Source organism: Salvelinus alpinus, chromosome 11 (genome assembly GCF_045679555.1).
Source record: "Salvelinus alpinus chromosome 11, SLU_Salpinus.1, whole genome shotgun sequence".
Taxonomy (NCBI): Eukaryota; Metazoa; Chordata; class Actinopteri; order Salmoniformes; family Salmonidae; genus Salvelinus; species Salvelinus alpinus.
Genome location: NC_092096.1, coordinates 38,943,324 through 38,959,773, shown reverse-complemented (window position 1 = coordinate 38,959,773; position 16,450 = coordinate 38,943,324). Strand labels below are relative to the sequence as shown.

At 44.7% G+C, this 16,450-nt stretch overlaps 1 protein-coding gene across 2 annotated transcripts in view; it reads left to right on the top strand.

Moving 5' to 3' along the window:
• Positions 1 to 16,450, top strand: part of LOC139534114 (TBC1 domain family member 22A-like) — a 203,033-nt gene that overhangs the window by 124,685 nt on the left and 61,898 nt on the right. For both annotated transcript variants that reach the window (XM_071332882.1, XM_071332881.1), the window contains exon 12: positions 9,646 to 9,773. In XM_071332882.1, the coding sequence (XP_071188983.1) occupies positions 9,646 to 9,773 (128 nt within the window). The remainder of the gene's footprint in view (positions 1 to 9,645; positions 9,774 to 16,450) is intronic.

Genomic DNA, 16,450 nt, shown 5'->3' with positions numbered 1-16,450 from the left:
TAAATAATGTATTTCGAAATATGTTTCTGAAAATACTTTAAAGTAGTAGGCTGTTTATAGGAAAGTATTTGAAAATACAGGCCACAAAGACTCAAATAGACAGGAAATAACTATTTAAATAACAAATAATCAAATACACGTGCGTGTGCATATCAGTGTGTGTGTTTGCCCATGCATGTATATGTGTGTGAGTATGTCCGTGTACATGTATGAGTTGCTGTGGATTGATTTCCACCTCTGTGTAACTAGATCCATTAGGGCTGTTCCAGGGGAGATGTTATGCAGCACCACTCTGCCAGCTCTCTGCTAGCTGATTAAACCTGACACAGGACATGGCTCCAAGGTGGTCATTTTGGGATAATGGCACAGTGTAACAACAGTCCTGCAAAGCCCAGAGTGACTTAAAAATAACCACCTAACCACCATTCAACACTGGAATTTACATCTTGAAAAGAGGAAACTGTTCAGAGTGCGGAGAACAGCAGGGCACAAGAAAAAATTTGAGAAAAAGGAAGAGGAGGACATGGAGCCAGTGAAGAAGAGCGAGAGAAAAAGGGAAGATGGGAAGAAAGCATCAGATGCAACAGCTGTGGTGAAGAGATAGATCAGTGCCCTTGCTACATTCCCTTCCTTCAGAGACACATATCAGCCTTAGTCTCTTGCTCTATGTGGTACACAAACCAGGTTGTATTTGATCCTATTACCACTGTGTATGTTTCCCCTACCACAGTCTTTGATGTTATACGGGGTGTGCTAGCCAGGGCTGGAGGTGTACCACTGAAAGATGGTCTGCCCAGATTGGTGCTACTTGATGGGCTGTGGCCCTGATGTTCAGACATGCTCCTGAAGCACACCTCTGGCTCTCCTCTGGCTCCTCAGCCATATGGCTTTACCCTGTCAGGTGACAGAAAGGAAGGAGCTTTCTTAGCACCACATGGACATGACAGAATCTCTGTCCAGAGCGTCTGGACGCGACAGAGAAAAATGGGATGGGAAGGAGGGCGTGGAGGTGGTGTGAGAGATGGTGAGAGAAAGACCTAAACTGTCCCTCACTCGTGATGCCATCAGCAAAGACACATTGTGGTCATACAGCTGAATAGCCACGTCATGCTGGAACAGCAACCACAATATCTGCCCAGACTACACTGTATGAAGAGGTATTTTCTCATTTCCCCCTGTAATTATATTAGATACTAATGATGCTGCATTTTATAGGGCTTTTCAAGGTGCCTTACGAGTTAACAGTGTAATGGTGAATTGACCTCACCTTGCATTGTCCTTTGCAGTGATGCTGATAAGATTAAATTACATGCATATCAAATGTGTGATGACATGAGAAACTGATCTCTACCTGATGATGATAATACAGAAACTGATCTGTGTCGTTGTGTTATACGGACTTACAGCAGAGTCTTGTAATTCCTGATACCTTGGCTTATACAGTCCAATTTGACCACTCTGTGACGGAGGCGAGGGGAGAGGTGGTGGGGTGGTGCTGATCTCACCCCAGTGTCTGATTGCATTAACGCTTCATCCCGTCCTACCCGGTGACTCGTCTGCTCTGTGTCAGCGGCTCAGGTCCGTCCTTCAGTCTCTCCCTGCCTGCCCTTCAGCCCAAACACTGCCAGCTCACCTGCCTTTATCTCCCTCAAACAGAGAGCAAAGGAGAGAGAGTAGAGCGAGCGAGTAGAAAGAAAAGCACAAACACACCGCAGGGAAAGAGAGACCAGAGAGAGAAGAGGGGGAAACAGAACAGAGAGGAATAGAGCGAGCGGGAGAGCACAGCCCTGCCTGGACCCTCAACCACCCACACTTGCCTCTCAAATCAACAGGGGTGGAGAGAGGAAAACGGTTTGGCACGATGCCTCAAGAACGCTCCCTTTTCTCTGCCTCTGTGTAGCACTAGGTCCATAGAGTACAGTAGCCTATATAGCAGAGAGCATCGTCTAGGCTCTCTGACCAGTCCCTGCTGAATTTAGCAGAGGAGTGAACGTTCAACCTCAAATAGGCCACAATATTCCCCTGACAAATCGGGTGAACGACCCGTCTCGGGTCAAAACAAGCACCCTGGTTATTTTAGTACAGGGGTAGGTGACCCTAGTCCCGCAGCGCACTAAATGTTTTGGATTTAACCGACCTGGAAGACCAGGTGTGTTGAATTTAGGCAATCACTGAACTGATCAATTAGCTCAGTTGGTCAGGTGTGGTGCCTAGATGGAACATGGTTGCCTACCCCTGTTCTAGTATAACCAGGTCTCTGCCTACCGTACCATCTCATCTGTACATCTCAGAGCAGAGAGACAGTGGGAGCCAATGGGTCCTGTCCCCCTGTGGCAGTGTCCTGCTTCCTCCAGCTCTGTTATTACAGGCCTGCATTATTACGGGGGAGGAGAAGTGGAAGGATGGAGGAATGAAGGGATGAGGGGCGGAGGCGTGGAGGGGTACCTGCTGTACTCCCCCCTCATTGAATATCTAACTTTATATTATTTATTTCAGACTTCCACAGAATGTTTCAGAGAATGTTCACTTTAGTTCAGGCCGTAGAACTGAACGAGTGCAGTGATCTTATACTTTATACGCCCACTGAGGCAGTTGAGTATGTTTTGAGATTCGCTCCGATTCTGTCACGCGCTAGAGGTTATTCAAGCTTGGTATATTCAAGGACAGATAGTTGTACTTATAGTATTATAGTTGATTTGCCAGAATGATATGACGATAGCTGGTACGAAAGACGTCCGCTATTGTAACAGCCTGGCTGCCGCGCGACCCATGTGTCAGCCATGCTACTTTTGTAAGGGTTTGACAAGAGCATTGCGTGCCTTTTAGACATGCATGCCTTTGTACGTGTGCACTACATCTAAAATATAGGCTACAGTGTGCAGAGAAATAGATTCAAGCTGAAGAGGCTATAGGGTTATAATGGAATATGAAGAGTACATTTTTCACTTCTGACTAAGACAGGGGTCGCATGCACCCTAACCGTGTGTGGGACTGTGCGTCCCTCAAATCTCCTCTTCGTCCTCCACATGGCATTCCTCTCTTCTCTCTCAGGGCCTGATCTCCTCTCCTCTCCACACAACACAGCAGGAGTAATACACATCTCTTCTCCTCTCTATCCTCTCGTCCTTTGTGTGGGGCTGTGTTTCTCTAAAAGACAGAGGCTGGTGTGAGGCTATTACAGAAATGGGAATCAGATCACACACAAAGCCACCCCCCCCAACAGCATCGATCTCCCTCTGTTCCATTTCCTTTCCCCTTCTCTCTCCCTCTCTCTGGGCTTTGTTTACGTTTGACCGACCGATGCAGGGACGCGGCAGCTCGTCTTCTCTCTCCGCTCTTTAGAAATACACTCCCGCGGATGGATGGATGGCCCGGGCAGTGTGGAGCTTTAGAAAGGAGTCGATGCCAATGTGTTCACTCACGATAGCTTTAGAAATCAGTCAGTCATGCCATTGTGTTCACTCACCGCACAGTAGCCGCCTTAGGGTCACTGCTGTCTGTCATTAGCTGCCTGACCAGGGTGTCGTGGCGGTAGAGATTGCACATTTTGTTTTGTGCTTTTTAAGAACGGGGTTCATACGTTGATAGATGTGTTGATTAGATGGGTATTCACATGTTATATGCCACAAGGAGTTTGTGAAGAGTAGAAAGATGGGCTCCTGTATGTGCAGTACAGTATGGAAGCTATGTACTAATGGAATTTATCTATATCTCTTTTAAGCAGAGATAAGGTGGTGTGTGTGTGTGTGCATATAGATGTGTGTTGAGTTTGTCCCTCCACGTGATCGACGACAGCCCCCTATCTCGTCCTGTAATCCCCCATGTTCCCCTGCTCCGTCGCGGCCCACGCTACCATCATAGCTCTCAGGCCCTTTAAACAGAACCAGGCACGGAGATGAGTGCATTCACAATTAAAAGGAATGCGCTGAGGTGGTAGTGCACAGGGTGTGCTCTAGTTAAATGAGGAGGAGAAAACGGTTACCTTCAATCCAGGAGAGTGGGACGGGAACAAAACCTAGTTTAAGCCAAAAGGGGGAGGTCGTTTTTTTTAAGCGTTTAGCCTACCACAGCTAAAGATGTCCTTTATACTCACTTTTCATGTTACAGGTGACATTAGTCAGTGAGTTAGACACCGTTTTCTGGAAGTGTTGGGAAATGCAGACAGGTATGGAGGTTTATGTCCATTTAGTTATGGGCCGCTCTATCAGTTGCTCTCAGTTGGACCATTAGGCTGTTGAGTGGTAGTGTAGCGTGAGATGACCCTTGTCGGACATGGGACACAAGGGGAGTTAACTCTCTAGCCACTTAGTCCTGATCCTCCTAACCTGTTGATCTTCTCTCTGAGGCCCTGATTCCCCCCCTTTGACTCTATACCTAAAACAGAGCCGTCTCTAATCTGTGGAACTCTTCACCTCTCCACCCCTGGCTGCCCCTGCTCCCTCATTATACAATTCATTTCATCCCCTCTACTCAGGAGCCAAAAGGCAGAACCGTCGCCGGGTGCTTTTAGCAACAATCAGGGGCTTCGCTCTAAATTAACGACAGTATTAAACGATAGCCCCGTTTTCTTATCGTGGCACTAAAGCGTGTAATTTCTACCGGCGCGCTAATGTTCACCGGAAGCTACAATCTATCTGAAATATTAAACCTGATCTACCCCCTAAAATGACATTTTAAAATATATTTTATTTTATGTGTCTCTCTGTAAGGTTTGTACATTTTTCCTCATCTCTCTCGCTCTCTGTTCTGTGTGAATACAGAATACATTCAGGGTTCATCAGCATGGAAATTGCTCAAGGTGAATTTATTTATGCAAATGAAGGAGAGAAACAGCATGGTTTCTGCACTCTGAGTCATGTACATGTAAGACTCCCATGGTTCGATTGTTGAGGCAGAAGTCTGAATAGAATTTTAGATAAAAGTTGACTAGTGTATCTATGAAGAAAAACCTTATATGTTTCCTTTTGTTTGAAGATGTTAGATGGTATTATTCCGTGTGTATGCGCATGATTTTGTGTGTGTGTGTGTTTGTGTGACTGTGCGTGCTTCCCTGCGTGTGTCTTTCACACTCTCTCTTAAGTATGCCGGTGATTACAGGTCCATGGCCGAGCTTCATGTTGTTCTGACATCACGTCTCTGCTGTGAGGATTCATCAACCTGCAGTCCCCCCACCTTTGATCTCTCTGCCTCTCCGCTGAGCTCCTCTCATCTCCTCTAGACCTCTCAGTCCACCTACACACAACCTATTGATTCACACAGGCCCATAGAGCTTGGCTTTCCTCTACCGTCTTAGCAGCACTATGCATATTGCTATATTGTTTACCATAAAAGCAACTTGAATATGCATTAATTAATTTGCATCAAATATGTGCCTTGAAGAGTTTTGTGAGATTATGAGGGAGTTCTTCTTTATAGCTGAATTTGACTTTGATCATGGACACTGGAGTCCCTGGTCGATGGTTGAGATCATAGTCGTCAGTGCATAGTCGTCACTGAATGACGCGTTCCTGCTGTTGTGACAAATGCCATCACTAAGAGCACAGAGAGAAAGAACTGGATAGCCTGGCATACAGACAGTCACACTGTCAACTGTCATCCTGGGATATAGAGTACAGACACTCACACACACACTCAAGAATATAGGATGCACAGTTTTCACTAAAGCTAAGAGGGCTTGTTGTGGTGTGTCTATCAATCTCCTTATGTAATCAACTTTGTCTGACACTGAAACGTGACAAGGACAACGGCAGAGCTGTCACAGACGCAAAAAGACACGCTGTCGGTATGTCACGGGAAATTATTTCTATAGAGGACCTATCGTTCAGGGTGCATGCTGTCAGAGTCCCGGAGGTCTGGTAAAGTAGTAGAAAAAGCTGCGCAGAGAGCCCATTCAGACAGGCATGCACACTGAAAACGTAGCTAAGAGGGAGGGAGAGGGAGGAAAAGAGAGGAGTAAAGAAAGGGGGAAGGGGAAAGAGATGGATGAAGAAAAATACATCTGAGAAAAGAAAGAGGAGAGAGATGAGGGACTATAGAGTGCGCACGAGAGCGGGAGAGAGAATGCGGAAAGCGAAAGAGGGGGTCACGGCGTTGATGTAATTATTGGATAGATGGAGGAGAGCAGAAGTCAGGGAGAAGTGTGGAGCTCAGCAGAATGCATCTCAGCGCCATCACTTGTCTTTTCTCTGACCCCTGACCTCCAACTGTCCTCCCGCAGACCGAATCTACCTAGCGGGCCGTGCGCTGCCAGTCGGAGTCTGCCCGGATGCTAAACTCTCGACACAACTCTCTACTAAACAAACAGTCCTGCCATCTTCTTTACCATATTATAGTCTGACTACTCGCAAACAGAATTGATGAGTTAATTACCACTGACTTTGATTTTGATCTGGTAAAGTACTTTTTGGGGCAAATGATTTCAACCACAGGCTTGACTGAATTCACCCTCAACCAATACAAAGCAGGTGCTTCCCTCCTCCCTGGGTTTGTAACGGAGTAAAATAATGTTCTCTATTGCAGAAAGAGAGAGAGCAGAGAGAGAGGGAGCAGAAAGAGTGGTTCCGTAGTACTGAAGCAAACACTAATAATCATCTTACTCTCTCGGTCTTCCTTCCCTAGCTATAACAGCTGTTCCTCTCCTCTACTGGCTCTAGAACAGATAAACAATAACTAACTAATTAACTTCCAGGGGACCAGGAGGAACTCAGACAACTCTCTCACTCTCACTCACTACTTAGTCTCTCTCTCTCTCTCTCTCTCTCTCTCTCTCTCTCTCTCTCTCTCTCTCTCTCTCTCTCTCTCTACTCACTCACTCACTCACTCACTCACTCACTCACTCACTCACTCACTCACTCACTCACTCACTCACTCACTCACTCACTCACTCACTCACTCACTCACTCACTCACTCACTCACTCACTCACTCACTCACTTTACTCTTTTTCTCTACTCTTCTTACCATTAGTCTTAGCCTGGTACCCAATCTGAGTGTACTTTAGCCAAGCCAACTCCTCTGACTACATCTGAGAAGTATAATTTCAAGATGTTTTATATTTATTTCCTCAAAAGTGTTTGTTGCCTCTTATTAGGGAAGCTGTTTGGAAGTGATATATTACTGTGATTTATTCACTGTTAATGAGGGTAGGCCTAAGTTGTTTACGCGGAGCATAGCTATGTGATAATTAAACTGTGGAGACGAGAGAGCAAAAGGGGAGAGTGTTCACTGTTTACCTCACCCTCTGAGAGTGTTTGTGTGGGTGTGCATGCGAGAATGAACTAATGTGAAGTGTTGATGTGCGTTGACATGTGTCGGGTGACAAACGAAGTGAATCGCGATGGGTACAGCAGGGGTCACGTTAATGCGTGCTTTTCTCCGGGAAGTTAAAATGCAAGATGAACTTCAAGCAAAACTTTAGGAAATGTAGCTGGCTACATTCTTCTATGATAAACATGAGGAATTGGATGGCCGTGCATCTTGTTTTTTCCCCCCCTGTAAGCTAATGTACTTATGTGTGGCTGCTGGCTAAATAGTGTGGCACTTCTCTTTTCATCTGATGAAAATGAAGCTATTTTCTGCCGAATGTGTTGCATTCATTTATTGTGTGTGAAGAAAAACTAGTTGCACTCCCCTGGTCATTCTGTTGATGCAAACAAACGGATTGGTTGTGTGAGAGTCTCTGATTTATGCACACTAGAGGTCTTCTCGACCTAATCCGGGACACGAAGCGTTCCGGATACAGAACTCTAAATAATGTAACGGGTCGGATCTGATATGATTGTCGCGGGTCTCAGGTATGTGTAATTTTAACTGACTAGTCCGGAAGGGCCCGTACAGATCCCGAACGTGACTGCTGCAGTAGAGAGCGAGCGAGAGACATTTGATCATTTATGCGGCTGCTCTTGCTTTTCACAAGTGGAGCGTGACGCTTGTAGCTTGTTGTTGGCCAATCACAAGTCATCAAAGTGGCAATAGGCTGCAGTCATAAAGCCCTGTGTGTGTGTGGCAAAAGTTAGGAGATACACTACATGACCAAAAGTATGTGGACACCTGCTCGTCGAACATCTCATTCCAAAATCATGGGCATTAATATGGAGTTGGTCCCCCCTTTGCTGCTATAACAGCCTCCACTCTTCTGGGAAGACTTTTCACTAGATGTTGGAATATTGCTGCGGGGACTTGCTTCCATTCAGCCACAAGCACATTAGTGAAGCTGGGCACTGATGTTGGCTGATTAGACCTGGCTCGCAGTCTGCTTTCCAATTCAGCCCAAAAGGTGTTCGATGGGGTTGAGGTCAGGGCTCTGTGCAGACCAGTTCTTCCACACCGATCTTAACAAACCATTTCTGTATGGACCTGGCTTTGTGCACAAGGGGCATTGTCATGCGGAAACAGGAAAGGGCCTTCCCCGAACATTTGCCACAAAGTTGGAAGCACAGAATCGTCTACAACGTAATTGATGCTCGGCCATGGAAACCCATTTCATGAGGCTCCTGACGAATAGTTCTTGTGATGACGTTGCTTCCAGAGGCAGTTTGGAACTCGTTAGTGAGTGTCGCAATCGAGGGCAGGCAATTTTTACTCGCTACGCGCTTCAGCACTCGGCGGCCCCGTTCTGTAAGCTTGTGTGGCCTACCACTTCACGGCTGAGCCATTGTTGCTCCTAGACCTTTCCATTTCACAGTAAAAACCCTTACAGTTGACTGGGGCAGCTCTAACAGGGCATACATTTGACAAGCTAACTTGTTGGAAAGGTGGCATCCTATGACGGTGCTACGTTGGAAGTCACTGAGGTCTTCAGTAAGGCCATTCTACAATGTTTGTCTATGGAGATTGCATGGCTGTGTGCTCGGTTTTATACACCTTTTAGCAACTGGTGTGGCTGAAATAGCCAGATCCACTAATTTAAACGGGTGTCTCACATACTTTTGCGTATATGGTGTATCTAATCAATGGAAGATGAAATTAAAAGTTAAAAGAGAGGTATAGAATACAACGACCAAGAGCCAACAGGTAGGCTGCTACTTAATATTCTAAATGGAGTTGAGAAATGAGAAAGCGGATGAGAAAGCGCATGTACTGTACCCTCAATTTTGCCTAGCTAGCTAACTATAGCTAGGTTAACTAGCTTCTCCCGGTTTGATGCAGTCAAGACTCGTACTACGTCATCATATTTGATGATAAATAACCTAGCAATGGCAGCTATTAGTCTACTATAGCACAAGTCGGCTTGGTTGGTTGCGGTCTTTCGCCTCTCCCTCCCTGCTCCCAGTGTCAATCGCTCCCAGTAATACACACACGCGCACGCATGCACGCAACACACACTGTTATAATGCTGTCTTTCTCCCTAGCTCTATAGTAGCTTTAATGTTCTTTGAGAGGTCCACTGACAACTAACTATGCAATTACTGCTGTATTGTCTGACCGCCCAGCCATCATCGGTGGAATGAGAAAGCTGTGTGTGTGTGTGTGTGCTGTGGATATCAGAAGATTATCAGCGGCTGTCCATGTGAATTGCGCATGTGTGTGTTCATCAGTGTCTGACGGGCGTGTGCGTGCATACTGTATGTGCGTGCGTTGATCACTGTTTGACGGAAGTGTGTGTGTGTTTCAGTTTAACGAGTCTGTGTGTATGGGTGTGTTTCAGAAATGGTGCACGTCCACATGCAGCAGTATGAAGTGGAGTATCTCCAGTTTGCCTTCCGTTGGATGAACAACCTGCTGATGAGAGAGCTGCCGTTACGCTGCACTATACGCCTCTGGGACACCTACCAGGTACACACACACCACAAACACACACGTACGTACGCACACATACTGTGCGCGCACACACACAAAATGCTCACATGCATTCACACAAATTGTCACATTTCACTCACTCACAGCGCATCGTGTGTGTATTATTCTCCCATTGTGTTCCTTCATAAGACCCTATCCAGTAGAGGTCATCAATCTCTGTCAGTCCTCTCCTCTGTAGCCTGAGCCTCTGGGTCTTTATCGCTCAATCTCTCTGTCTGTCAGCAGCTCAGAGCAATGAGCCCGTTCCTCTGAACTTTTACTAAACAAAAGCCTTGTTAACAAACCATCCTTTATAAGTCCTCTACTTCTTTCCATCCCTCCCCTCAGATTGTAGGACCTAGCTAGCCTCTGAAAGGCTGCAATAGGACAATGGTGCAGAACTCTGTGGCTTGGCCCTGAAGGGCCACAGTGTCTGCCCCTTTTCTGTCTGACTATGAACTGGCGGTGGACTTGAGGGTTCGTCAATGACATGAATTGATCCATGAAGTATCGGAGAGATAAAAATGACTGCGGCACCGAAGGACTGGTTCTATGTAGGAAGCAGGTGTATGTGTCCTGTATTGTGTTCCTTTGCCTCAGCAGTGCATCATCTAAGGTAGCCTGTTATCTTTTTTTAAATTTTTGTTTTATTGTACATGTGCTCCAGAGGGAGCTGCTTAAACGCTAGAACATCCTAGTTCACAGGTAGGCTGTTATCTAACAAACTACTCTCCTTTGTTCCGTCACGTACAGTATAATACACCATGCTACAGCACAGCACTGAGCCAAGGAAGGCGTTTTGTAAGGACATAAAAACACAGCACCCTCTCTCTATTCTACTTCCTAATTAAACCATAAAGTGTTACTACCTTGGCTATCTCCCAAATGGCACCCTAATCCCTATGTTTGACCAGATCCCTATGGGTCCTAATCAAAAGTAGTGCACTATACACTGAGTATGCAAAACATTGACTGACCAGGTGAATCCAGGTGAAAGCTATGATCCCTTATTGATGTCACTTGTTAAATCCACTTCAATCAGTGTAGATGGAGGGGAGGAGACAAGAAGGTTTAAGCCTTGAGACATGGATTGAGTTATGTGTGCCATTCAGAGGGTGAATGGGCAAGACAAAAGATTTAAGTGCCTTTGAATGGGGAATGGTAGTAGGTGCCAGGCGGACCGGTTTGTGTCAAGAACTTCAACTCTGCTGGGTTTATCACGCTCAACAGTTTCACGTGTGTATCAAGAATGGTCCAAGGGACATCCAGCCAACTTGATACAACTTTGGGAAGCATTGGAGTCAATATGGGCCAGCATCCCTGTGGACCGTTTGGAATGGGCCATTTTAATGCACCTGTCGGAACAGGGACACGGTAAAAAAGACGTCACCCGTTTGCACTTGAATAGTGAATTCCGGACGCGTTTCCTGCAGTTCATTTTCTTGCCAGCCATGTAGGCTACTCCAGTTGTAAAGCGAAGCAGTGTGCTTAATATTAGGAAAGTTTCAAAGTAAATATGTAGTAGGCCTAGCCTATAGGAAGCTGATGGGATCCTCCCTTTTTTTAATGGAGGCCATCAACACTTGTAAGTCGCTCTGGATAAGAGCGTCTGCTAAATGACTTAAATGTAAATGTAAACACTCTGTTTTTCTCTCTCAAATGCATAGCATAGTCCATAGACATGTTGCGCAACATGGACTTATAGGAACACTTATTTCATTCCAGGCATCAACCAGCTATGAGGAGCTGACTCGCTGCGCAACAAGTAACCCTATTACACTCAAACTCAGGGTCTCACAAAGTGTTTGATTTGAATTTCGTTGCATTTGCATTGATGTCAGAGATGATTAGAGAGACAACAGGGTGTCTGAGTACCCACTATTAGCTATTGGCTGTTGGCAAGTTTGGTAGGCATCAGAGTGCAGATTTGGAGAAGCCTAGTTGCTGTCATAACTCTTCTATGACGATCTGAAGGATCAGGTTACAGTGGGTCCACTCTACAGAGTGCTCTCTCTCTCTCGTAGAGGGGGAGTGTGGGAAGTCGGCTGTTTTATGGGCGGTCATAAAATACGCTGCCTCTATGCTCTGTAGTGTTCGAGATTGGAATGTAAACTGTGGGACACAGAGAGACCCTTGGGCATCAACAGCTTGAATAATTAAACAATATTTCTATTTTTGAGAATGTGGGAATGGTCTGTGGACACTTAAGGGACAGTCATGTCTAGTGTGTTTCATTTGGTGATCTCATGAAGGACAGGAAACACACATACAGTTGAAGTCAGAAGTTTACATACACTTAGGTTGGAGTCATTAAAACTCGTTTTTCAACCACTCTAAACATTTCTTGTGAACAAACTATAGTTTTGGCAAGTCGGTTAGGACATCTACTTTGTGCATGACACAAGTTATTTTTCCAACAATTGTTTACAGACAGATGATTTAACTTATAATTCACTGTATCACAATTCCAGTGGGTCAGAAGTTTACATACACTAAGTTGACTGTGCCTTTAAACAGCTTGGAAAATTCCTGAAAATGATGTCATGGCTTTAGAAGCTTCTGATAGGCTAATTGACATAATTTGAGTCAGTTGGAGGTGTACCTGTGGATGTATTTTAAGGCCTACCTTCAAACTCAGTGCCTCTTTGCTTGAAATCATGGGGAAATTAAAAGAAATTAGCCAAGACCTCAGAAAGAAAATTGTAGACCTCCACATGTCTGGTTCATCCTTGGGAGCAATTTCCAAACGTCTGAAGGTACCACGTTCATCTGTACAAACAATAGTACGCAAGTATAAACACCATGGGACCACACAGCCGTCATACCGCTCAGGAAGGAGACTCGTTCTGTCTCCTAGAGATGAACGTACTTTGGTGCGAAAAGTGTAAATCAATCCCAGAACAACAGCAAAGGACCTTGTGAAGATGCTGGAGGAAACGGGTACAAAAGTATCTATAGGCCGCTCAGCAAGGAAGAAGCCACTGTTCCAAAACCGCCATAAAAAAGCCAGACTACGGTTTGCAACTGCACATGGGGACAAAGATCGTACTTTTTGGAGAAATGTCCTCTGGTCTGATGAAACACAAATAGAACTGTTTGGCCATAATGACCATCGTTATGTTTGGAGGAAAAAGGGGGACGCTTGCAAGCTGAAGAACACCATCCCAACCGTGAAGCACGGGGGTGGCAGCATCGTGTTGTGGGGGTGCTTTGCTGCAGGAGGGGCTGGTGCACTTCACAAAATAGATGGCATCATGAGGTTGGAAAATGATGTGGATATATTGAAGCAACATGTCAAGACATCAGTCAGGAAGTTAAAGCTTTGTCGCTAATTGGTCTTCCAAATGGAATATGACCCCAAGCATATTTCCAAAGTTGTGGCAAAATGGCTTAAGGACAACAAAGTCAAGGTATTGGAGTGGCCATCACAAAGCCATGATCTCAATCCTATAGAAAATGTGTGGTCAGAACAGAAAAACCGTGTGCGAGCAAGGAGGCCTACAAATCTGACTCAGTTACACCAGCTCTGTCAGAAGGAATGGGCCAAAATTCACCCAACTTATTGTGGGAAGCTTGTGGAAGGCTACCCAAAACGTTTGACCCAAGTTAAACAATTTAAAGGCAATGCTACCAAATACTAATTGAGTGTATGTAAACTTCTGACCCACTGGGAATGTGATGAAAGAAATAAAAGCTGAAATAAATCATTCTCTCTACTATTATTCTGACTTTTCACATTCTTAAAATAAAGTGGTGATCCTAACTGACCTGAGACACGGGATTTTTACCAGAAATGAAATGTCTAAGGTGTATATAAACTTCCGACTTCAACTGTATATATATTTTACATAAATGTATATTATTTTAAATATATATATTTATTTATAATATATTTTCCCCTAACCCTACCACCCCTCCCCTAATTGGAGTAAATTAATGGACAACAACACTGAATCAATGTTTTATAGTGAAATCGAATGACATTCTAATAGATTGATGGGGGGGGGGGGCAGTTTATTTTATCATGCACCTCTCATTATCTCCTTCTCTGTCTTTCCGTCTCTCTTTTGCTCTCTCTCTCTCTCTCTCTCTCTCTCTCTCTCTCTCTCACACACACACACACACACACACACACACACACACACACACACACACACACACACCACACCACACACACACACACACACAGAGAGAGAGAGACAGACAGAGAGAGAGACAGACAGTAGCTCTGGAGTGGCCCTGGCTTTTCACTTGATTCTACTAATCAGCTATTTCCTTAAGGTCATATGAGGACTTTAGAATTTAGCTGGTGGTCAACACTCTCCAGCCCTATCGACGAGCCACACAGACTTCGTGCGCCCTTGTGTGTGTGGTCTGGCAGTGGCTTTTATTTTGTTTACCTCAAAGCGTTAGCGAGAGGGAGGAAATTATGAAGGGAGAGATGGAGGGCTACCTCTGTACCTCTGTATCCACCACTATCAGACCCTGCCATTGATTTAGATGCTTGTTGATGTATGTACTTTGTTGTGGTGTGCTCTGTTAGGATAACACTAGGAGTCAATAATAGCAGGATATTACTTATTGCGTCTCTATTGATTCTCTGTTGTGTTGGTGTATAAAATGTGTGTCTACATTATGGGATGTAGAGGAAGCTGACCCTCCTCTCCTGGTGACTCACTTTAATTACCGTGGCATCAACGTCTTGGTGGGGCGCTCGGAGGGTAGAGGGGTGTAATTGTGTACCTACACCCTTGTTCTCCTTCAATTACCGTTCTTCCCCCTGTATTGACTGGGAGAGAACACACACACACACACACACACAGGCAAAGTGAAGGTTGTAGATTCAGTCAGAGAGCATTATGAAACGTAATAATAAAGCGAAATGGCAGGAGAAGCCCCTTAGTGGCAAGATAAAGTCACTGACCATACTAGTAAGTGGTTAGCCTGTAAACTCTCATGACGTTGTTATGAAGTTTAAATACACTCTCAAGGTCACTGTTCTGACTGCTTATGAACTCTCCCAGTCAAATTCTCAGGTCGTAATCCCAGAGAGCAGCAGTCGGGAAGGCCTCAAACGTTCAGCTTTTTATGAAGTCAACAGTGAGCTGCTGCCTACCAAAAATGAACTGCAGATAAAACTCAATTGATTTCCACCTATGAATTATTGGTAGTAAATCACCTAGCCTACTTTCTCCAAAAACAATTCTGAGCCCTGGCTCTGCAAGCCCTGGCCGATATGAAGTATGTGCTGTCTGCAGGGGCGAAAATCTGATATCAACCTTGGAGGGGACAATTACATTACATTTTCTCAAGAGCAATTCCTGAGGGGGACACCAAAAGTAGTGCTGTAACACATAGCCTACGTTGTAATATGTTAAATGTATATTGAGGAACCATAATTCCTACAACTGAATAATTGATAGGTACAGTAGTTAACTGAAGGGTTTAACCAACTTGTTCAAATGTTTAAATCATTATAATACTACTACTAATAATAGTTATAGCAGTGCTCCTTACCAGTCCAGTATGTATGCAGGTATTCGTACTTACAACTAGCAATATCAAGAAAGGCCAGTAGGTAGCAATGGTACTGTACACTGTATGGGTGTAGTTTTCATAAATACAATGAACATGGTGTGATCTCATCTAAAAGAGTCTCCATTGAGAACCATCACAAAGTTAGTCTCCGTATTGAATTGACCTTTTAATTTTACTTTTTCTGATACATTTATATAGTCATTAAATGTGCCACTGGCCTGAGTCTACTACAATATCTTTACAAGAACAAAAAGCTTAAAATAAGTACAGTTCTAAAAGCAAAATAACTACTTCAATGAAAAACCCAAATAAATCAAACAAAATATCCTTCAGTCAGTGTCTCAACTCTTCAAACAGCAGCTATGGACAAGTGCGTCGCACAAAGTATGCAATTTTAAATAAAATAACATGAAATAAATAATTTGTAAGTGTACTGTCATGTACTAAAAACTACTCTCCTCTAGGCTGCTTAGTACCCGCTCATACTTCCCTAGCACAGCTCTAATAGCATTATTCCGCACAGTCCACCTTGTTGGACATAGGGGTTTCCGGATGGGCAGATGTGTTTCTTTGGACGTGGCAATTGATTCAAACATGCTCTTAAACTTTCCTGACTGGCCATAGAGGACACCTAACTGATGGACCCAAGAAAGGGAATCCCGGATCAGTGGGGAGGCTGAGCAGCAAGCCTGTGTAATCAGATTTACACAGTGTGCTCCACAATGGACATAGAGGGCTAATGGCTGCTGCCTTCTCACAATTGCCTGTGCACCTGTGTATTTTCCTGCCATGTTTGAGGCACCATCGTAACTCTGCCCACGTAAGCCTGACATGGGCAAATTGAGCCTCAACAACACTTCAGTTGCCACTTTCGCAATGCCCTCGCCTGTTGTTTCCGACACCCTGTATAGCCCAATAAACTCCTCGTGAGGGACACGGTCATGGTCAACATAATGCAAAAAGACACTCTCCTGTTCAGCACCAGAGACATGTTGAGTACCATCAACAATTAATGAAAATTGTACAATCGGAAGAGACCTAATCTCAGCTGCAATGCCTCGAATGATTGTATTGGCCATGATGTTCAGAATTTCATTCTGTGCTTTGGGGCCTCTTGAAACGTCAACACTCTGTTG